This window comes from Rana temporaria, chromosome 1 (assembly GCF_905171775.1).
Source record: "Rana temporaria chromosome 1, aRanTem1.1, whole genome shotgun sequence".
Classification (NCBI taxonomy): domain Eukaryota; kingdom Metazoa; phylum Chordata; class Amphibia; order Anura; family Ranidae; genus Rana; species Rana temporaria.
The window spans coordinates 482,533,399-482,556,724 of record NC_053489.1 but is presented as its reverse complement, the minus strand read 5'-3'; the positions used below and the strand labels follow the sequence as shown (position 1 = coordinate 482,556,724).

Here is a 23,326-nt window from a genome sequence, read left to right as displayed (position 1 = left end):
GTGACCTCTGGTCATCGAGCTACAACCCCCCAAATTCGATCTTTTTTTTTTCATTATTTTTTTTTTTTTGGGCAAATGGGCCTATCTTGAGAAAGGGGCCTGGAGCTGCAGCTCCATCAGCCCCCTTGTTAATCCGGCCCTGCCTGTGCGTCCCCCTGGTTAACTATTTGGAAGCCGATTACAGCCCTCAGGCTGCTGGCTCTGATAGACACTTCCAAAGCCAACCTGCTTCATTTATTCAGACGGCCGGCACTCGCCAGGGGGGCCGGCCAACTGAATAGTGGGCGGCAGCGGCGACAATACATAGATTCATGCAATGCAACCCGTGCATTTGTCAGTTAAAATAGTGCAGAACCGAATCACAAAAATGACCTGGTCATTAACTCTTTCACGTCAAGCGTACGCATATATGCGTCCTCATCTTTCGGGTTTATACCGGGATGATGCCCGCAGCTGCAGGCATCACCCTGGTACCGTTGTTTAGAGCCGGCGATTGGCTATCCAAGCATAACAACCAATGCGGCTATAAGCCGCTCGGTTGTTATGCCGGAGGAGACATCCCCCCCTCCTGCCGCCTCTCGCCGCTCTGACCGAGCCTCCCATCCCACCGAGCGACCCGATCCTCGATCCGTCACCGTAAACGGCTTTGATTCAGTCTCCGCAATGAAAACACGGAAGCGACGGGTTTCTCGGCTGCCAATGGCGCCGGATTTAAAAAAATACACAGAATTCAGAATCGCCGTCTTTTAGACCCCAGATCCCTCCATAAAGAGTACCTGTCACCACCTATTACTGTCACAGGGGATGTTTACATTCCTTGTGACAGCAATAAAAGTGATCAAAATGTAAAAAAAAAAAAAACAATTTTAATATTATAAAAATAAATAAAATAAATAAGATTTTTTTTTTTAAAGCGCTTCCCTCCCCGCGAGCTCGTGCAACAAAGAAAACACATACGGAAGTCGCGCCCGCATAAGAAAACGGTGTTCAAATCACACATGTGAGGTATCGCCGCGATCGTCAGAGCGAGAGCAATAATTATAGCACTAGACCTCCTCTGTAACTCTAACCTGGTAACCGTAAAAAAAGTTTAAAGCGTCGCCTAAGGAGATTTTTAGGTACCGAAGTTTGTCGCCATTCCACGAGTGCGTGCAATTATAAAGCGTGACGTGTTTGGTATCTATTTACTAGGCGTAACATTATCTTTCACATTACACAAAAAAAATTGGGCTGACTTTACTTTTTTTTTTAATTCATGAAAGTTAATTTTTCCCAAAAAGTTGCGTTTAAAACACCGCCGCACAAATACCGTCCGACATAAAATATTGCAACAATCGCCATTTTATTCTCTAGATTCTCTGCTAAAAATATATATATATATATATATATAATGTTTGGGGGTTCTAAGTAATTTTCTAGCAAAAAATATGGGTTTTAACTTGTATACACCAATAGCCAGATTCAGAGAGACGGGCGCATCTTTAGTTAGGCGTAGCGCATCTCATATGCGCTACGCCGACGTAACATTGAGAGGCAAGTACTGTATTCACAAAGCACTTGCTCCTATATTTTGGCGTAACGTAAATGGGCCGGCGTAAGCCAGCGTAATTCAAAGTGGCAAGGCAGTGGGCGTGTTGGATTCAAATGAATCGTGACCCCATGTGAATGCATGGCCGAACGAACGGCGCATGCGCGAGCATGCCCAGGATCACATCGCAAATACTCCCTACGATACGACGGCTCAATGCTTACGACGTGAACCTAACTTACGCCCAGCCCCATTCACGTACGACTTACGTAAACGACGTAAAATCCGACGGCACTTCCGACGTCCATACCCTAAATGACTTAGACCAGCTTTTTGGTGGTTTAACTTTACGCCGGAAAAACGCCTTACGTAAACGACGTAGATCACAACGACGGGCGCAAGTACGTTTGTGAATCGGCGTATCTAGCTCATTTACATATTCGACGCGTAAATCAACGGAAGCGCCCCTTGCGGCCAGCGTAAATATGCACCCAAGATACGACCGCGTAGGAGACTTACGTCGGTCGTATCTTGGCAAAATTCAGGCGTATCTCATTTTAAGAATGAGCGCATAGATATGACGGCGCACATTCGGACTTACGACGGCGTATCTACTGATACGTCGACGTAAGTCTCTCTGAATCTGGCTACAAATGTCAGAAATAGGCTTAGGCATGAAAGGGTTAAGGGGGGTAAATCCTTCCAGGGCTGAAGTGGTTAATTAGATCAGACAAATACTAAAATGAATGAACGCAGATTCAGATTATTAATAAATTAGGAGTAAATCTGGGAACTGACCATTAGAGGGAGCTCTTACTACATGTAGAGTCTGGGATAATACAAGGAGATGAGAAACTTTGTAACTGTTTTTGTAATGAAACAAAATAACTTCCGCCAGAAGAATTCCATATTTATATAATACAATGAATTGTCTGAAATTTGTGATTTGCCACTTTTGTTTTACAAAATAAATGTCACCTTTTTGTAGCATGAGATACATACACTTTTCTCTGTCTTTACTGTCATGTCTGGGAATATAAAGAGGACCTGTCATGTCTGGGAATATAAAGAGGACCTGTCATGTCTGGGAATATAAAGAGGACCTGTCATGTCTGGGAATATAAAGAGGACCTGTCATGTCTGGGAATATAAAGAGGACCTGTCATGTCTGGGAATATAAGGAGGACCTGTCATGTCTGGGAATATAAAGAGGACCTCTCATGTCTGGGACTATAAAGAGGACCTGTCATGTCAGGGAATATAAAGAGGACCTCTCATGTCTGGGAATATAAAGAGGACGTGTCATGTCGGGGAATATAAAGAGGACCTGTCATGTCGGGGAATATAAAGAGGACCTGTCATGTCTGGGAATATAAAGAGGACCTGTCATGTCGGGGAATATAAAGAGGACCTCTCATGTCTGGGAATATAAAGAGGACCTGTCATGTCAGGAAATATGAAGAAGACCTGTCATGTCTGGGAATATAAAGAGGACCTGTCATGTCAGGAAATATGAAGAAGACCTGTCATGTCTGGGAATATAAGGAGGACCTGTCATGTCGGGGAATATAAAGAGGACCTGTCATGTCAGGAAATATAAAGAGGACCTGTCATGTCTGGGAATATAAAGAGGACCTGTCATGTCTGGGAATATAAAGAGGACGTGTCATGTCGGGGAATATAAAGAGGACCTGTCATGTCGGGGAATATAAAGAGGACCTGTCATGTCTGGGAATATAAAGAGGACCTGTCATGTCTGGGAATATAAAGAGGACCTGTCATGTCTGGGACTATAAAGAGGACCTGTCATGTCAGGAAATATGAAGAAGACCTGTCATGTCTGGGAATATAAAGAGGACCTGTCATGTCAGGAAATATGAAGAAGACCTGTCATGTCAGGAAATATAAAGAGGACCTGTCATGTCTGGGAATATAAAGAGGACGTGTCATGTCTGGGAATATAAAGAGGACGTGTCATGTCGGGGAATATAAAGAGGACCTGTCATGTCGGGGAATATAAAGAGGACCTGTCATGTCGGGGAATATAAAGAGGACCTGTCATGTCTGGGAATATAAAGAGGACCTGTCATGTCTGGGAATATAAAGAGGACCTGTCATGTCTGGGAATATAAAGAGGACCTGTCATGTCTGGGAATATAAAGAGGACGTGTCATGTCTGGGAATATAAAGAGGACCTCTCATGTCTGGGAATATAAAGAGGACCTGTCATGTCGGGGAATATAAAGAGGACCTGTCATGTCTGGGAATATAAAGAGGACCTGTCATGTCTGGGAATATAAAGAGGACCTGTCATGTCGGGGAATATAAAGAGGACCTGTCATGCATGGGATTATAAAGAGGACCTGTCATGTCTGGGATTATAAAGAGGATCTGTCATGTCTGGGATTATAAAGAGGATCTGTCATGTCGGGGAATATAAAGAGGACCTGTCATGTCGGGGAATATAAAGAGGACGTGTCATGTCTGGGATTATAAAGAGGACCTGTCATGTCTGGGAATATAAAGAAGACCTGTCATGTCAGGAAATATGAAGAAGACCTGTCATGTCTGGGAATATAAAGAGGACCTGTCATGTCAGGAAATATGAAGAAGACCTGTCATGTCTGGGAATATAAAGAGGACCTGTCATGTCAGGAAATATAAAGAGGACCTGTCATGTCTGGGATTATAAGGAGGACCTGTCATGTCTGGGAATATAAAGAGGACCTGTCATGCATGGGAATATAAAGAGGACCTGTCATGTCGGGGAATATAAAGAGGACCTGTCATGCCTGGGAATATAAAGAGGACCTGTCATGTCTGGGAATATAAAGGAGGACCTGTTATGTCTGGGAATATAAAAAGGACCCTCATCTGCTCCAACCAATGGGAATCTATTTTAAAAAAAATTTTGAACGAATATCAAAGATATATTCATACTGCACAAATTCTGGCTGTAATTTACTAAAAAAGTAATCCTTATAATTGTTTGCACCATCTAGTGGCCAAAATGGAGTATATTTTCTTATTTAGGTAGTTCAAAAAATTATATAATGGTTTGGCCACTAGATGGAGCCGATGATCATTGGAATTACTCTATTAGGAAAATTATAGTCAGAATTTGTGCAGATTGCACAAAAGTTTTGATTTTCATCCAAGAAATGGTTTATAAATAGACCAATCAGTGTTTGTTCATTTTTTACTTTGGTTACACTTAGTGACATTTAAAAGACACTGAAAGTTCTTCTCACATTTCTGATGTGTCTTCTCCCCCCAGGTCTCCTGTGTATGATGATCATACCGGTGTCATCAGGAACGGTGTATATACAGAGCGGATCAGACATCACTGGCTGTAATATGAAGTGTCCTGAGGATGATGTCACTGTGGAGATGTTCAGAGAATGTGGAGGAAAGGAGAGGACATTGCTGGAAAATCTTTGTTTTATCAATGACACTAAATCACATGACCCCAGACTACAACTGGACACAGGGAGTGGATGCTGGATCCTGACACATGCCAGGAAGGATGATTCCTGTGTATATAAGGTTTGGTGTCACTGTGCTCCGGGATACGTAATGTCCTCTACAGAGATCCGTGTTCTGGGTAAGAGTCCATATACTACATCACACTTCTCTCCACACTGCATTGTTCTCTATGGGGGCAGAAGTGTGGCTATTTTACAGGATGAGTGATTATTGTAAATCAAACAAGTATACATCTTAATGCACTAGGATTAGGGCATTGCCTACTGATATTTATCCATCTGTCCTACTCAATATGATACTGGAGGGATGTGGACAGAAGGGTTTGTAACTATCAGCACAGTCCTGTTTATGATAACTAGGGATCAGCCGAACACCCCCCCCCCCCCACCCCGTTCGGTTCGCACCAGAACCGATGTTCACACAAATGTTTGTGTGAACTTTAGAACCCTGTTAAAGTCTATGGGACTCGAACGTTTGAAATCTAAAGTGCTAATTTTAAAGTTATTGTCCTAAAATGTGTTTGGGGACCCGGGTCCTGGCCCAGGGGACATGTATCAATGCAAAAAACATAGTTTTAAAAACGTCCGTTTTTTCGGGAGTAGTGATTTTAATAATGCTCAAAGTGAAACAATAACATTTAAATATTCCTTTAAATTTCGTACCTGGGGGGGGGGGGGGGTGGCTATAGTTAGCCTGTGAAGTAGCGCTTATTTCCTGTGCTTAGAACTGTCCCTGTACAAAATGTAATTTCTGCAGGAAAAAAGTCATTTAACCGCATAACGACCGCCGCATGTACATATACGTTGCTGCCTTTCCACGGGTCGGGGGTCCAATCGCAACCCCCCCCCGGTACATGCGGCGGTCGGTAAGCCTCAGGGAGCGATCCGGGACGAGGGCGCGGCTATTCATTCATGAATAGCCGCCCCCTCGCGATCGCTCCCCGGAGCTGAAGAACGGGGAGATCTGTATGTAAACACGGCTTCCCCGTGCTTCACTGTGGCAGCTGCATCGATCGAGTGATCCCTTTTATAGGGAGACTCGATCGATGACGTCAAACCTACAGCCACACCCCCCTACAGTTGTAAACACACACTAGGTGAACCCTAACTCCTACAGCGCCCCCTGTGGTTAACTCCCAAACTGCAACTGTCATTTTCACAATAAAGAATGCAATTTAAATGCATTTTTTGCTGTGAAAATGACAATGGTCCCAAAAATGTGTCAAAATTGTCCGAAGTGTCCGCCATAATTTTTACAGTCACGGAAAAAAATCGCTGATCGCCGCCATTAGTAGTAAAAAAATAAAAATATATAAAAATGTAATAAAACTATCCCCTATTTTGTAAACGCTATAAATTTTGCGCAAACCAACCGATAAACGCTTATTGCGATTTCTTTTACCAAAAATAGGTAGATGAATACGTATCGGCCTAAACTGAGGAAAAAATATGTTTTATATATGTTTTTGGGGGATATTTATTATAGCAAAAAGTAAAAAATATTGCATTTTTCTCAAAATTGTGGCTCTATTTTTGTTTATAGTGCAAAAAATAAAAACCGCAGAGGTGATCAAATACCACCAAAAGAAAGCTGTATTTGTGGGAAAAAAAGGACGTCAATTTTGTTTGGGAGCCACGTCGTACGACCGCGCAATTGTCTGTTCAAGCGACGCAGTGCCAAATCGCAAAACCTGGCCTGGGCATTTAGCTGCCTAAGGGGCTTAAGTGGTTAAAATCACTCGCGGCTATAATGAATTGTCGACTCCTGGCAATACAGAGAAAAGTCATTCATAAAAGAAAAATGCGTGGGGTCCCCCCAAATTCAATTACCAGGCCCTTCAGGTCTGGTATGGATATTAAGGGGAACCCTGCGTCAAATTAAAAAACAATTGACGTGGGGTTTCCCCCAAATATCTATTCCAGACCCTTCAGGTCTGATATGGATTTTAAGGAGAACTCCACCCCAAATTTAAAAAAATATGGCCTGGAGTTCCCCCTCAAAAATCCACACCAGACCCTTTACCTGAGCACACAACCTGGCAGGCCGCGGGAAAAATGGGGGGGACGAGAGAGCGCCCCCCCCTCCTGAACTGTACCAGGCCACATGCCCTTAACATTGGGAGGATGCTTTGGGGGTCTGTGACCCCTAAAAGCACCATGTCCCCATGTTGATGGGGACAAGGGCCTCATCCCCACAACCCTTGCCCGGTGTTTGTGGGGGTCTGCGGGCGGGGGGCTTATCAGAATCTGGAAGACCCCTTTAACAAAGGGGACCCCCAGATCCCGCCTCCCCCTATGTGAATTGGTAATGGGGTACATTGTACCTCTACCATTTAGCAAAGAAAGTGTAACAGTTGTAAAAAAAAAAAACACAGACACCTTGGGGAAAGTCCTTTATTAAAAATAAAGATTCCAGAGGTGGTAATCCACTCTCGGTCTCCACTCCAACGCTGTTGGTATCCTGCGATGGGTGATCTCCTCTCCGGGGAGATTTGGGGGTGGAGTTCCCCTTAAAATCCATACCAGACCTGAAGGGCCTGGTAATTGAATTTGGGGGGACCCCCACGCATTTTTTTTATTTTTTATGAATGACTTTTCTCTGTATTCCCGGGAGCCGACAATTCATTATACCTGCAAGTGATTTTAAATGACTTTTTTTCCTTCAGAAATTACACTTTGTGCAGAGACAGTTCTAAATACGGGAAACAAGTGCTTTTTTTAAAGGAATATTTCACTTTTATTGTTTCACTTTAAGCATTATTAAATTCACGGCTCCCGAAAAAACTTCAATTTTTAAAACTTTTTTTGCATTGATACATGTCCCTTGGGACAGGACCCAGGTCCCCAAACACTTTTTAGGACAATAACTTGCATATTAGCCTTTAAAATTAGCACTTTAGATTTCAAATGTTCGAGTCCCATAGACTTTAACTGGGTTCTAAAGTTCACACGAACTTGCCGCGAACACTCCAAATTGTTCGCTGTTCGGCTCAAACTCGAAGCTCATCCCTAATGATAACTTGAAATGGGACCACAGACTGTAACCCAGTAGAGCACATATACGGAGAAGTGTGGCATATAGAAAACAGAGTACAAAAGTAGAGTAATATGGAGTATACCCTCACCGGCCACTTTATTAGGTACACCTGTTCAATTGCCTGGTAATACAAATTGCTAATCAGCCAATCACAGGGGCAGCAACTCAATGCATTTAGGCATCTAGACGTGGTGAAGATGACTTGCTGAAGTTCAAACCGAACATCAGAATGGGGAAGAAAGGGGATTTAGGTGAATTTGAATGTGGCAAGGTCATTGGTGGCAGACGCGCTGGTCTGACTATTTCTGGGATTTTCACACACAACCATCTCTCTGGTTTACAGAGAATGGTGGGAAAAAGAGAAAATATCCAGTGAGCGGCTGTTGTGTAGAGGAAAATGCCTTGTTGATGTCAGAGGAGAATGGGCAGACTGATAAAAATCGCAGATCACGCCATTACTAGTATAAAAAATAATAAAAATGCCATAAATCAATATTCGCTTATTGCAATTTTTTTATCAAAAATATGTAGAAGAATACGTATCGGCCTAAACTGAGGAAGACATTTGTATTTTAAAAAATTTTGGGGGAATATTTATTACAGCAAAAAGTTAAAAATATTGCTTTTTTTCGCTCAAAAATTGTCGCTCTATTTCTTTTTATAGCACAAAAAATAAAAAACACAGAGGTGATCAAATGCCACCAAAAGAAAGCTCTAGTTGTGGGGAAAAAATTTACGTCAGTTTTGCTTGGGTATAACATCGCACGACAGTTAAAGGGACGCAATTGTTAGTTAAAGCGACGCAGTGCTGTATCTCAAAAAATGGCCTGGTCAGGAAGGGGGCAAATCCTTCCAGGGCTGAAGTGGTTAATAAATGGTGCCATTGGTAATGCACTAGGCTGATGCGCCCTTTTTGTGATTTAGGCTCCAAGGAGCGTTCTCAAGATAGATGCTTCACCTTGAAGTGCTTTGAATCCTCAGGATGAAAAATGCTATAGAAGCACATAATACATTTAAAGGGGTTGTAAAGGAAAAAAAAATGTTTTCCTCAATAGCTTCCTTTACCTTAGTGCAGTCCTCCTTCACTTACCTCATCCTTCCATTTTGCTTTTAAATGTCCTTATTTCTTCTGAGAAATCTTCACTTCCTGTTCTTCTGTCTGTAAATCCACACAGTAATGCGGGGCTTTCTCCCTGGTGTGGAGAAAGCCTATTGAGGGGGAGGGGCAAGCAGGCAAGTCGGGACACTCTCTAATTTGCAGATAGAGAAAGGAGCTGTGTGTTAGTGGGCGTCCTGACACTCCGGTTAGCCCCCCCTCAAGAGGCTTTCTCCACACCAGGGAGAAAGCCTCGCATTACTGTGTGGAGTTACAGACAGAAGAACAGGAAGTGAGGATTTCTCAGAAGAAATAAGGACATTTAAAAGCAAAATGGAAGGATGAGGTAAGTGAAGGAGGACGGCACTAAGGTAAAGGAACCTATTTAGGAAAAACATTTTTTCCTTTACAACCCTTTAAGCATGAAATTATTTGGCACTGTCCTTCTGATTATTCCAGATCCGGTTCTCATCTCCAACATCACCAGTAACTGTAGCCGGTTGGGTGAGGAGACGGCGGTGAGCGTCCAGTTCTCTGGAGAAGAGAGCGCTGTGACCTGGGAGGTGGACGGGGAGCCTCTCCCTGAAAGATACCGGCTGATAGATGACAATAGGACTCTGATTATCCTTGGTGTGCAGAGAGATGACGCCGAGAGGAGATTCCGGGTCAGGATCACAAACCCAGTCAGTGAGGAGATCCGGGAATACCGGCTGATCAATGATACAATGTTCATCAGAATGCTGGAACCAGAAGGTATTGGTGACTATGGGGGGGGTCATGTTATATTCCATGTATGGGGGTGTTATAGATCGGGGTCAACACCAGCTGGCTCCCAGTTGATGGTGGCTTCACATGTGGACTCTCTGACCAGAAGTGCATTCTTTGACCAAAAGTGCCAGAGTTAAAAACCAGGAGTTTGCTATCATCTGCTTCTGCTTGCAGATTTTTTTCCCCTCTTTTTCTCTGACACTTTTTAAACAGCTTTTTTTTCTTTTTCCTTTCTGCTAATCAAGGGGAGGGTTTAATTGTTCACAGGTGTGTGTTTGTTCACAGGTCTTCACAGGTGAGTATAAAGTGGCTGTACAAGCTCCCAGTTGATGGTGGCTTCACATGTGGACTCTCTGACCAGAAGTGCATTCTTTGACCAAAAGTGCCCGAGTTAAAAACCAGGAGTTTGAAACAGGAGGTAAGACAGGAGTCTTCATTATTTTGTTCAATCACTGATCCAGAACAAGCTTGCAGCTAATAAAGTTGGAACTCTTGATATATAGATTTAGCGGTGCAGCAGACGCTCTCACCTTAGTCTGCTCACCCCAAGGATAGTGAGAGCAGGACGCTCTCAAACGAGTCGGCTCTCCCCAGGGATAGTGCAGCCAGGCAGGGTCCTCCCAGCTCTCGGCTGCTGTAGACACAGCACAAAAAAACAGGACTCCCACCCCCCCCCCACACCCCCCTAAGCAATTGATCTAGGGTTGCACCGATCACCCGTTAAGGGGTCAGGAAGGAATTTTTTCCCCGATCGCTGCAGATTGGCACAGCACGCCTGGGGTTTTTCGCCTTCCTCTGGACCAATCGGGGAGAGAAGACTCAACAAGTGACGGCTCACTTGGACAGTCTTCCACCCATCACCATATAAGACCCCCCCAATCAACATTACTTCCCTGCGTTTTTTTCTGCGACCATGGGTTACCTAAAATACTCTGCAGAAACCATCCGGGAACTAAAACCATTTGCCTCTATACTCCCAGTTGTCACCAAAAAAGCTCTAAGGAATGAGCGACTGTTGAGAATCAATCAACGATCAACAGTCAAAAACTACGCGCAGGTACCCCAGCCCAAGCGCATAATATGCGCTTTGGTCAACACAAGATCGGCAGTAAAACACTGACAAGAAATCTATGATTTCATCCTTCAACACGATGTAGACTGCCTCTTCATCACAGAAAGCTGGCTGACTGCCGACTGCAACACCATTCTAGCAGAACTGGTGCCAGCAAATTATCGCATTCAAATGCAAAACAGAGTGGGGCAAAGAGGGGGGGGCCTGGCAGTGATCCACAAGACTCACCTCTCGATCACCAAACCAGTCCTTCAAAACTCGCTTCCATTCATGGAAACCCTCACTCTGCAGCTGCAAACAAATCCCCAAGATACGGTCCATATGCTACTTTGCTATAGACCACCAGGCCCAAAAACGCACCTTCTCACGTCATTGACGGAATTCATCTCCACATATACCCTAAACATCAAAAACCTTTTGGTGCTTGGGGATTTCAACCTCTGGGCCAACTCCTCGCTGGACCCCGTAGCCGACGCCTGCATCGAGCATCTGGAAGGATTAGGTCTGCAGCAACTAATACAAGGCCCCACTCATGCCTCAGGCCATATGCTCGATCTCATTTTTCAAACAAGATTTGGAAATTGACGTCCTGGGAAATGAGCCGCAACCATGGACCGATCACCATGCCATCAAATTCACAATCACCAAAAATGCCAGCCCAAAAAAAACGACAAAACCGGTGACAACTCACTGGACTAGATCTCAGAAGAAGCTCCACTCGGAACTCTTCAAAACAACACTAGGGAACAAAATAAAAACAATCCAACAAAAACACACAGCCACAGAAACACTTGACACCATCAACAAGGCGCTACTACAGTCAGCTGACTTAGTAGCACCAAAATGCAAAACTTGCATCCGGAAAAAACAACTTCAGCTGGTTCAATGACCAGATGGCGTTGCTAAAGCAAGAGCGTAGAAGAGCAGAAGCTGCTTGGAAAATGAGCTCTTCAGAGGAAAACCACACCATTTATAAGAAAATAACCAAGAAATATCACAAAGAAATCTTTATAGCCCAAAAAAATCATTTCTCCAAAATCATTGAAAATGCCCTAAACCGCCCCCGCAAACTCTTCAAGCTGGTCTCTCAGACTATGAATCCTGCTTGTTTAGAGGCCCCCAATTCTGATTCACAAGAATTTTGCAACAAATTATCGGATTATTTCATTAATAGAATTGAAAAAATCCGTGAAAGTATTCAGCAAAATAGAACCGTCACCACCCCCCCCCCCCCCTAAATCACAAACCTAATACCCACATAAATCCGCCGCAATCACCAAAATTCACTCAAAACCCATTTCCATCGAAGCCACTAAAAACATCATCGGTACTCTGCGAAACAGCACAGCACCCAATGACATCATCCCCACTAAACTGCTGAAAGAAAGTGCCGATATATTGGCACCAGCTATCACGCAGTTTATAAACCAGTCATTCAAGGAGGGCATGGTGCCCACCCTGCTGAAACAAGGTACAATAAAACCAATTCTAAAAAAACCTACCCTCGACCCCAAAGATCCAAACAACCGGAGACCCATAACAGGCCTAAATGTCTTCTCCAAGGTAATGGAGAAAGAAGTTGTACAACAGGTGCAACAGCATTTAGACACCCATAAATTACTCGATCCGTTTCAATCAGGTTTCCGTCCGGGTCACGGAACAGAAACGGCGCTGCTTAAAATATGGGATGACGCTCTAGACGCCGCAGACAAAGGAGAATCTTGTCTCCTGATACTGTTGGACCTAAGCACGGCCTTTGACACTGTAGACCATGGACTACTGCTGACCCGGCTAGTTGAAGTAGCCAGAGTCGCGGAAGGTGTTTTACCCTGGTTCTCCTCCTTCTTGGAAAATCGATCACAAATAGTGAAACTGGGGTCTTTCACTTCTGAAAAACGCACGATATCATGCGGAGTCCCTCAGGGATCCCCTCTGTCTCCTGTTCTGTTCAATATCTATCTCTGCCCTCTCTTTGAAATCATCAGTAACCAGAAGTTACTTTACCACTCCTATGCAGATGACACACAACTGTATTTCCGCATCTGCAACAAAAAGGATCATTCTCTTGGACTAGAGAAATCCCTTACTCTGATAGATAACTGGATGACAAACAGTTATCTCAAACTCAACGGTTCGAAAACAGAACTTCTCCTGTTTCACGCCAACCGAAATAATCACCCCGCTTCAACATGGACTCCCTCGCCCATTCTGGGTAAAACTATCACCCCTAGCACCAAAGTCAAAAGTCTCGGAGTCATTTTCGACACCTACATGACAATGGATGCACAAATAGGGTCAGTAGTCAGCGGATCGCACCATCTGCTGCGCCTACTACGCAGACTCACGCCCTTTATCCCGAAAGAAGACATTGCAGTCGTGGTGGGAACAATCATCAATTCTAGACTTGACTACGCAAATGCCCTCTATCTAGGACTCCCCAAATACCAAATCACTCGCTTGCAACCCGTTCAAAATACGGCCGCTCGATTAGTGACCGGCAAAAAAACATGGGAATCAATCTCACCTTCACTGAGATCCCTTCATTGGTTGCCAGTAAAAGACAGAATCACTTTCAAGGCACTCTGCCTAATGCATAAGTGTATTCAAGGTAACGCCCCCCAATATCTATGCGAAAAAATAAAAGCCCATAACCCCAATCGCATTCTGCGATCCACCAATCAAAACCTACTTCAGATACCCAAAGCCAGATACAAGTCCAAAGGAGATCGAAGATTTTCAGTCCAGGGACCTCGACTGTGGAACGCTCTACCAACCAACTCCAAAGACATGCTGGTAGGTAAATTGGACCTCGTCCAAATTGGCCCAGTATATATGTATACATGTGTGTATGACTGTGTGTCCCTAGTGTGTCATGATCCTACGGGGTAAAAATGACCGCACCAGCCAAGCAGATACTGGCTGGAAAAGCGCCCAGAGGCGATTCAGTTCGCATGCGTTGCGCTATACAAGTCATTCATTCATTCATTCATTCAACCACCATCCGATTGGAGTTAGACCACTTGGCCTTCAGGAGAAAGATTAAAACCCATCTCTTCTGAGGTCAAGGGTTCCTTACCCTGAGAATGGATACAGCGCCCAGAGGCGATTCAGTTTGCATGTGCTGCGCTATATAAGTTTTTCACTCACTCACTCACTCGCACATTGTGCACCTAACGTAAAGCTAGTGTTTCTCGACGTTACCTATCTTTCACGGCGCATTGGGTGACTCTATTGGCAGCTGGGAAGGATGCAGGACAAGTTACAATAGTGTTGGAGGTTGTTCCGCCACCACGCCTCCAAAATGCTACTACTGGTGATTGTGACGCACCTCTCTCCTCCACCCCCTCTTCTTCTTCCTCCATGGCCTCTTCCTGTGCTAATTTGTCCTCGGAACCAGCGGTGCTCCGTAGGCGTTCAAGGGGCTATGCAGTTAAAAAGATGCCATGCGGTGCTTAAGCTGGTGTGCTTGGGGGACAGGAGCCACACTGGGCCAGAGGTTCTGTCAGCTCTGCAGGGGCAGGCTCAGAGGTGGTTGACGCCAAGCCAGCTTAAGCCAGGAATGGTGGTTTGTGACAATGGCACTCCTCTCCACCCTCCGATAGGGACAACTGACCCATGTGCCCTGTTTAGCTCACGTCCTTAACTTGGTGGTGCAGCGGTTCTTGGGCAGGTACCCGGGCTTACAGGATGTCCTGAAGCAGGCCAGGAAACTCTGTGTGCATTTCCAACGGTCAAATAATGTTAGTGCTCGGCTGGCTGACCTGCCAAAAGGAATACAACCTGCCCAAGAACCGCCTAATCTGTGACATGCCCACCAGGTGGAACTCTACGTTGGCCATGCTGAAGCGGCTGCACACACAGCAGAGGGCCATCAATGAGTATCTGTGCCAATATTGCACCAGGACAGGGTCAGGGAAGCTTGTTTTTTTCCCCACGCCAGTGGGCCATGATCAGGGATGCATGCACTGTCCTGTCACCATTTGAGGAGGCCATGAGCATGGTGAGAAGTGACAGTGCATGCATCAGTGACACTGTCCCTCTTATCCACCTGTTGGAGCACACGCTGCATGGAATAATGGACAGGGCACTTGAGGCAGAACAGAGGGAGGAAGAGGAGGACTTCCTCCTTACCTCTCAAGGCCCCCTTTATCCAGACAGTGTTCCTGCTTGCCCCCCTATTACACAGGAAGAGGACGAGGAGGAGAAGGAGGAGGATTGTGTCAGCATGGGGGTGGAGCCTAGCACTCAGCATCAGCATTCAAAGGATCAATTACAGTCCCAAGAAACCCATGGACTTGTACGTGGCTGGGAGGAGGTGGCTGCGTCATGTTGTCCTGAGTGACCCAGAGGACTCTGGACCGAATGCCTCACCTTATCTTGCCGTTGCAGAGGGAGCAGAAGATGAAACATCTTTGGGAGGCCTTCCAGAAAGGTCTGTGCAATGCGTATCCAGAGAGGGTTACAAAATCCTGGTCCTGGACAACGTGTTGCTGAGGCTTCGGTCAGTCAAAGAAGGAGCGGTGGAGAAGGTGGCTGTCTAACCGATGCATTCAGACAATTTTTTAGTCCGCAGCCCCAAGGTATGACCGGTTTCAGCAACCATCGCCAGCGTCTGTTTTACATGGTGCGGGAATAATAGGGGCAAGATCAGACTTGGACACCTTTCCCACTGAAAAATCTGGGTTACTGGGTCTTGAGGATGGATCACTGGCCAGAGCTTGCACAGTATGCAATTGAGCTACTGGCCTGTCCTGCATCCAGCGTTCTTTCAGAAGGCACATTCAGTGCTGCTGGAGGCTTTGTAACCGATCACAGGGTGCGCCTGTCCACCGACTCGGTCGATCGACTGACCTTCATAAAAACGAATCAGTCTTGGATAACCAGCTACCAAGCACCTGATGCTGATGTAACCAAATCATTTTTTTTTTATGTCAGATCCCTTCAAGACTGCCTATGCTGATGCTGAGTGACTATCCTGTTATGCTGAGTGACTATCCTCTTCCTCCTCAATGATCATGCTCATAGCTTGTAAGAACATTTTTGGTTCTGGGCACCGCAAACCAGTGGCTAGGGCCCAATTTTTCTGCCCTGTTTAACAGGGGCGGATAATTAGAATTTTTGCTTCAATACTTTGCAGCAGGGCTCATTCCTGCGCTCCAACTAGAGTATCTTTGAGGAGTTGCAGTGTTGCGGAACCAGTGCCTAAGGCCCAATTATTCTGCCCCTGTTCAACAGGTACATGTAATTACAATTCTTTATGTAATATTTCACAGCAGGGCCCATTCCTGCACCCACCAAAAGTAACTGCGAGGACTTACAGTGTTGTGGCACCACTACCACCACCAAAGGCCCAATTTTTCTACCACTGTTCAACAATGGCATGTAATTACAATTCTTAATATAATAGTTCACAGCAGGGCGTAACTGTGAGGGCTTACAGTGTTGTGGCAACACCAACACCTAGGGCCCACATTTCTGCAGAGTATATACGGCAGGCCCCTACTTTCAAACATCCAACTTACAAACGACTCCTACTTGCAAACGGAAGGAGACAACAGGAAGTGAGAGGAAATCTACCCCTAGGAAGGGAAATTCTCTTCTGTAAGAGGCGTCTCCTGTGCACCTTTTAGGGGGGAGGGGGTGCAGATACCTGTCTAAAGACAGGTATTTGCACCCACTTCCGGCCACAGTCTGCGGGCAGACTGCGGGCAGGATGTCACCTCCCCCCCCGTTGTGTTCTGGGAACATTCGGCTCCCAGAGCACAGCGGGAGCCAATCAGCAGGCGCAGCGCGACTCGCGCATGCGCCGTAGGGAACCGGATAGTGAAGCCGGAGCGCTTCACTTCCTGGTTCCCTCACCGAGGATGGCGGGGGGGCAGCAGAGTGACGAGCGATCGTTCGTCCTCTGCTGCGGACGTCGCTGGACTCCAGGACAGGTAAGTGTGCCAATATTAAAAGTCAGCAGCTGCAGTATTTGTAGCTGCTGGCTTTTAATGGGTTTTTTTTAGCGGAGCTCCACTTTAACAACAAACCTACAGTCCCTGTCTTGTTTGCACTGCCTGTATACTGCTTGTAACGGCACCCCAAATATGAGAGGGGTTGACTCCGTTTAGGATATTCCCTTTCCGAACACAAGGCAGCTACCGAGACCCACAGTCAGGCGAACAAGAACCATAATAATATTGGCCCCCCTAATAACGAGACACAGCTCTGTTTTTAGGTTCCAAACAGGGAATTACACTTTATTAAAAAACTACAAGTTTTATACACCAAAAGAGGAGGTTCTTACATTCTCCTCATTTGACTCTGACAATACACCTTTGAGCAGACCTAATTAACATGAGCTAATTAACTACAGCTGATGACTCAGACACATGACCTTTAGGCTAGCCTTGCTGTCTCCTAAACTACAATACACATTATCACAGGACTCCTTCACACAATTACAGGGTCAATTAGCACAAGCACAATGAAAGATCCTCAGAAGCCATCCTAGATTAATTTACATCAAAACAGACAGACAGGTGGGCTGGATTTCGTAACATTGCATCTAACAGTATGTGTCCCAACATTATGAACGAGTCACTCTTCTAATATGGCATATATCCTGGAAGATATTGTGGATAAACATTATAGAACCATTTTAAAGCAATCCAAGACATATTCTGAATGTCCATTATTTTCTGGCTCATACTTTCTACAAGCTTCTGGGTTCTACGGGCCCTCCCGTTACAGTGCTGTTCAGAGTATTTAGGGCCTGGGGGCCCCACACCTTTCCTTTTTTTTAAGTTGGGTGCAGGGTTCCCCTTGATATCCATAAAAGACCCAAAGGGGCTGCTAATGGGCTTGGGGGGTGGTAACCATGCCATTTTTCTTAATTATTTTCATCCATATAGCCGGACATTACATTAAAGCCACAAGCAGTTTTAAATTACTAGTTTTTTCCTATAGAAATGTAATTTTGTGCAGGGACAGTTCTAAACACGGAAAACATGTGCCACTTCACAGGCATACTATAGACACCCTAGGTACGATATTTAAAGGAATATTTCATTTTTTTTCACTTTAACCACTTCCATACCAGGCACTTACGCACCTTCCTGCTTAAAGCGGTGGTTCACCCTTATTAACATGTTTTTAGCATAAAATTCGGCATAGTAGCGCGAGCTACAGTATGCCTGTCTTAATTTTTTTAGTCCCGTACTCACAGTGTAATCGTAGACACAAGATTTCGACTCCCCGCGGGAATGGGCGTTCCTATGGAGAGGGAAGGTGATTGACGGCCGGCTCTGGCACGTCACGCTCCCCGAAGACAGCCGGAAAAGGTCTCGGCTCTTCACGGCGCTATACGGCGCCATGCGCAGGCGCCGTGAAGCGCCAAGTCCTATTTCGGGTATTTCCGGAGAAGCGTGACGTGCCAGAGCCGGCCGTCAATCATGCTGCCTCTCCATAGGAACGCCCATTCCCCGAGGGGGGTCGGAATCTTGTCGCTACGATTACACTGTGAGTACAGGACTAAAAAAATAAAGACAGGTATACTGTAGCTCGCGCTACTATGCCTCATGTTATGCTAGAAGAAAAACATATTTTTTTTTTTTTTTTATTAATAGGGTGAACCCCCGCTTTAAGCCAATTTGCATTTTTCAGCGCTGTCGCACTTTGAATGACAATTGAGCGGTCGTGCTACACTGTACCCAAACAATACATTTTTTTTATCATTTTGTTCCCATAAATAGAGCTTTCTTTTGGTGGTATTTGATCACCTCTGCGATTTTTATTTTTTTCTGTTAATTTTTTTGTAAATAAGTAAGTTTTCTTCTTCAATTACGGGCACTGATATGGCGGCACTGATGTGCACCGATGAGGTGGCACTGATGGACACCGATGAGGCGGCACTGATAGGCGGCGCTGGTATGCGGCACTGATGGGCACTCATAGGCGGCACTGATGGGCACTCATAGGCGGCACTGATGGGTGGCACAGATGGCCTATTATTGCTTTATTGGGCCCTGGCGGCTTCCCTGGTGGTCTAGTGTGGGCATCCGAGGGGGGACTGCGCTGATAACCAATCAATGCGAACCCCTCCTGTCAGGAGAGCTGCCGATCGGCTCTCCTCAACTCGTGTCTATCAGACGCGAGTGAGGAAGAGCCGATCAACGACTCTTCCTGTTTACATCGTGAACAGCTGTGATTGGACATGGCTGATCACGTGATAAAGAGCCTCCGCCGGAGGCTCTTTACCGAGATCGGAGATGCAGGGTGTCAGACTGACACCCTACATCACCAAACGCTGCGCTGCACGACCCCACGGGCGCGCGCCGGCATTTTATCCTGCTGGACGTCAATAGACGTCCAGTCAGGATAACAGAACCACTTCCCGGACGTCAATATACTATTGACCGGGTGGGAAGTGGTTAAGCATCATTAAAATCACTGCGTCCGTAAAAACTGCAGTTTTAAAAACCATGGGACAGGACCCGGTTTCCCAAACCCGTTTTAGGACAATAACTTGCATATTAGCCTTTAAAATTAGCACTTTTGATTCCGAACGTTTGAGTCCCATAGACTTAAACAGGGTTCTAAAGTTCGCGCAAAGTTTTGGTCCTTTTGCAGGTTCTGGTGTGAACCGAACTGGGAGGTGTTCGGCTCATCCCTATTTGTGACCTATAAATGATGGTCGTCCTCCTTATCATTCCAGATCCAGTTCTCATCTACAACATCACCAGTATCGGGGGTCGGTTGGGTGAGGAGATGGCGGTGAGCGTCCATTTCGCTGGAGAAGAGAGCGCTGTGACCTGGGAGGTGGATGGGGAGCCTCTCCCGGAAAGATACCGGCTGATAGATGACAATAGGACTCTGATTATCCCCGGTGTGCAGAGAGACGACGCCGAGAGGAGATTCCGGGTCAGGATCACAAACCCGGTCAGTGAGGGGATCCGAGAATACCGACTGGAGGTCAGAGGTGAGAAGGGCAATTAATGGGGGAATAATGTGATCTGTATAGAAGATGATCATAGTGGGAATGTGACACAGAATAGTAACATTGTATAATGTTGTCTCTTCTCTGCTCTCCTGATGGAGGATTATACAGGTGAGATGTCACATGACTGCCATACAGACTGAAACATTGTATATTTATCATGTGTATCTAAATCGTGTATCTACATTCCATTTACTTGCTTTTACAGATTTGAAGCAATATAGAAAAATTAATCGTCTCATTGTTGGTCTCGGTGTTGGTCTCGTTGTCTCAGGAATTTCAGTAGCAGTGATTGTTTACACTACAAATACGGTAAATTATATTTATTTTTCCTCTCATTAATACATTATTACAAAAATAAGAGTTGTCAGTCAGTGGATGCAGAAACAGATTTCTCATTATCACTACTGGTTGGCTGTGATCTCAGGGTCCCTAAACTCTTTAAAGTGCTAGTTTACTGTCCATAACACTATATTGAGGCAAAAAATGGTCAGTAGGAGTAAATAAAATGTCCTGGCATCACTAGGAGGTAAAATTCCAGTGGTGAACCTTCTGTGTCTGGTGAGTCTGCCCCTCCTCTGTCCATTCTTCTGTGTCTGGTGGGTCTGTCCCTCCTCTGTCCATCCTTATGTCTCTGGTGGGTCTGTCTCTCTTCTGTCCATTCTGCTGTCTCTAGTGGGTCTGTCCCTGTGTCCATTCTTCTATGTCTGGTGGGTCTCTCCCTTCACTGTCCAATCTTCTTCTGTCTCCGGTGGGTCTGTCCCTCCTCTGTCCATTCCTTCTATCTCTGGTGTGTCTGTCCCACCTCTGTCCATTCCTTCTATCTCTGGTGGGTCTGTCCATCCTTCTTCAGTCTCTGGTGGGTCTGTCCTTCCTCTGTCCATCCTTCTGTGTCTCTGGTGGGTCTGCCCCTCCTCTAGCCATCCTTCTGTCTCTAGTTGGTCTGTCCATCCTTTGTCCGTCCTCCTATCTGTGTCTGGAGTAGTCCTGCAGGGTACATGGTAGAGCTGCATGATTAATCGTCAAGAATCGTTATCACGATTTTTTTCCCGTTGCGATCTTGACACAGGATTTCACAATCTTTGACATAAAAATAATTTTCTCTCTGCACTTTGGTATGCAAAGAATTTCCTCTCTGTTCTCAGCCAAAAGTCAAAGTCTGGGCAATCTGCCAAGATTTGAAAACATTCTAAGTTAAGTCTAAACATTGTATCACATTGACTTTTACAGCAAAGGAATAAACTTCTGTATGTAAATTAAAAACATTTAACCACTTAAACACCAAACCTTTTTCTGACAGCTCTTTTCAAGTTTAAAATATTATTTTTTTGCTAGAAAATTGCTTAGAACCCCCAAACATATATATGAATAAATATATATATATATTTGCATTTAAATGCAATTTTTTTGGAAAAAATTAGTTTAATGAATTTAAAAAAAGCTAGCCAGTAAAGTTAGCGCAAATTTTTTTGGGGATAAATGTAAAACATTTTACGCCGTGAGAATCGTGAGAGAATTGTGATCTTTATTCTAAGCAAAAAAATCGTGATTCTCATTTTGGCCAGAATAGTGCAGCTCTAGTACATAGGCACATGTTGGGTCTCCATTACATGTAGGGCTTCTCCATGGCCGAGGCAAGTCTACAGCAATCAGTGAGCCATAACAGGTCTCCTAAAATGTGATGTAATCTTAACAAAATATCTAAAAATGGTCTCACCACTTTTTTGCAAGCCTTACTCTCTTCTGAGCAGCAACATCCCATTGGACACAGCTTTCTCCCCTGGCATGTTTCACCCTGATGTAGGACCTACTTTTACAATTAAGCGCTACATTTGTCCAGTGAGATGCTGTTGCTTGGAAGAGAATAAAGCTTGTTGAAAAAAGCAATTGGTGGTGATGCAACCCTTTTTATGGCTTGGATGTTGTTTGGGAGTAAACGGCGAATGCACAGCATTGCGCCAACTGTTTACCAATTTGGAAACCTATGAGAGCCCACAGGCTCTAATCAGGCACTTCCAAAAAACAGGCCCGCTGCTTTATGCAATATATGAATCTATCTATGATGATAGAGGGGTGATAGGAGAGAGGGGGTGGCGCTCCTGCGCCCTTTATGGAAGCACTGCCACTGCTACCACCATGGTTGTCTGTTGGGTCACTCGGTCCCCCTTACACCCTCCATCTGGGGGGGGTCATCTACTGTGTGGGGTCAGGAAAACATCCCTGTTTATACATGAAGAAGCTCCTCCTAGGTACAATGAATGTATGGGTAAAGGCTGAATACTGTTTAGAAAATCTAATACATGGAGTGTATGGAGGTGATCAGGAATGGTGAGGGCCGTCACAATGTCATGGGGGGGGGGGGCTCCAGCTTGGCTGCCCTTATCTGATGCAGAAAACCCCGGTAGACCAGAGACAGTAAGTAAAAGGACGAGGTGTCACAGCTATAAATCCTGTGTGATCTGTGAGGATATTCTGTATTATTATCTGACATGTTATCCCGGGTTTATATTTTTAGAGCTGTTGCCAGAAGACCGAGAAGACGAATGTGATCGCAGAAACTGTACCTCTAAGTGACATGTAGAGAGGGGGGCTGTCATGAATCCTGCTGCCAGGCTCATCCACCTTACCAACCGCTCAGTGTCTGCTACCCTTCTCTGCCAATCCCTCCATTGGCTGCCAGTCAGGCAACAAATTAAATTCAAAATCCTGACGACTACTTACAAATCCATCCACAAATCGGCCCCCAGCTAGATCACTGACCTAGTCCCAAAATACCAACCAAATCGTTCCCTTCGTTCCTCCCAGGACCTCCCGCTCTCCAGCTCCCTCATCACCTCCTCCCATGCTCACCTCCAGGACTTATCCCAAGCCTCTCCCATCCTCTGTAACTCCCTACCCCAATCTTTCCAATTATCTCCTACTCTGTTTGCTTTTTAGATGATCCCTGAAAACCCTTCTTTTCAGAGAAACCTATCCTGCCTCCACCAACTGTACTTTTATTTTCTCTATCAGCCCATCCCCCCACAGCTATTACCTTTTTTTTTAGTATCACTTGAACCTCCCTCCTAAATTGTATTTTTCCCTGTATTGACTTGCATTGTAATGCCGCGTACACATGCTCGGAAATTCGGAAACTGTGGATTTTTTTTCCAACGGAATTTTGGCTCAAACTTGTCTTGCATACACACGGTCACACAAATATTGTCAGAATTTCTGAACGTCAAGAACGCGGTGATGTACAACACTTATGCCGCGTACACACGACGTACGTTTTTCATGCCGAGAAAAATGCAATTTTTTAATTGGTTGTTAAAACGATCGTGTGTGGGCTCCAGAGCATTTTTCACGACGTGAACAATG

General features: G+C 45.2%; 2 protein-coding genes across 2 annotated transcripts in view; one reads left to right on the top strand and one right to left on the bottom strand.

The window, feature by feature from the left end:
• Nucleotides 1-23,326, bottom strand: part of CENPE (centromere protein E) — a 176,040-nt gene that overhangs the window by 23,772 nt on the left and 128,942 nt on the right. Inside the window, 1 exon segment of the mRNA XM_040346326.1 lies at nt 2,531-2,556. Within this exon segment, the coding sequence (XP_040202260.1) occupies nt 2,531-2,556 (26 nt within the window).
• On the top strand, nt 4,659-22,787 carry LOC120918329. The gene is made up of 5 exons (XM_040329871.1): nt 4,659-5,132; nt 9,606-9,899; nt 19,685-19,948; nt 20,175-20,278; nt 22,482-22,787. Exons 1-5 carry the CDS (start codon nt 4,787-4,789, stop codon nt 22,545-22,547), a joined length of 1,074 nt encoding a protein of 357 aa, XP_040185805.1. The 5' UTR covers nt 4,659-4,786; the 3' UTR covers nt 22,548-22,787.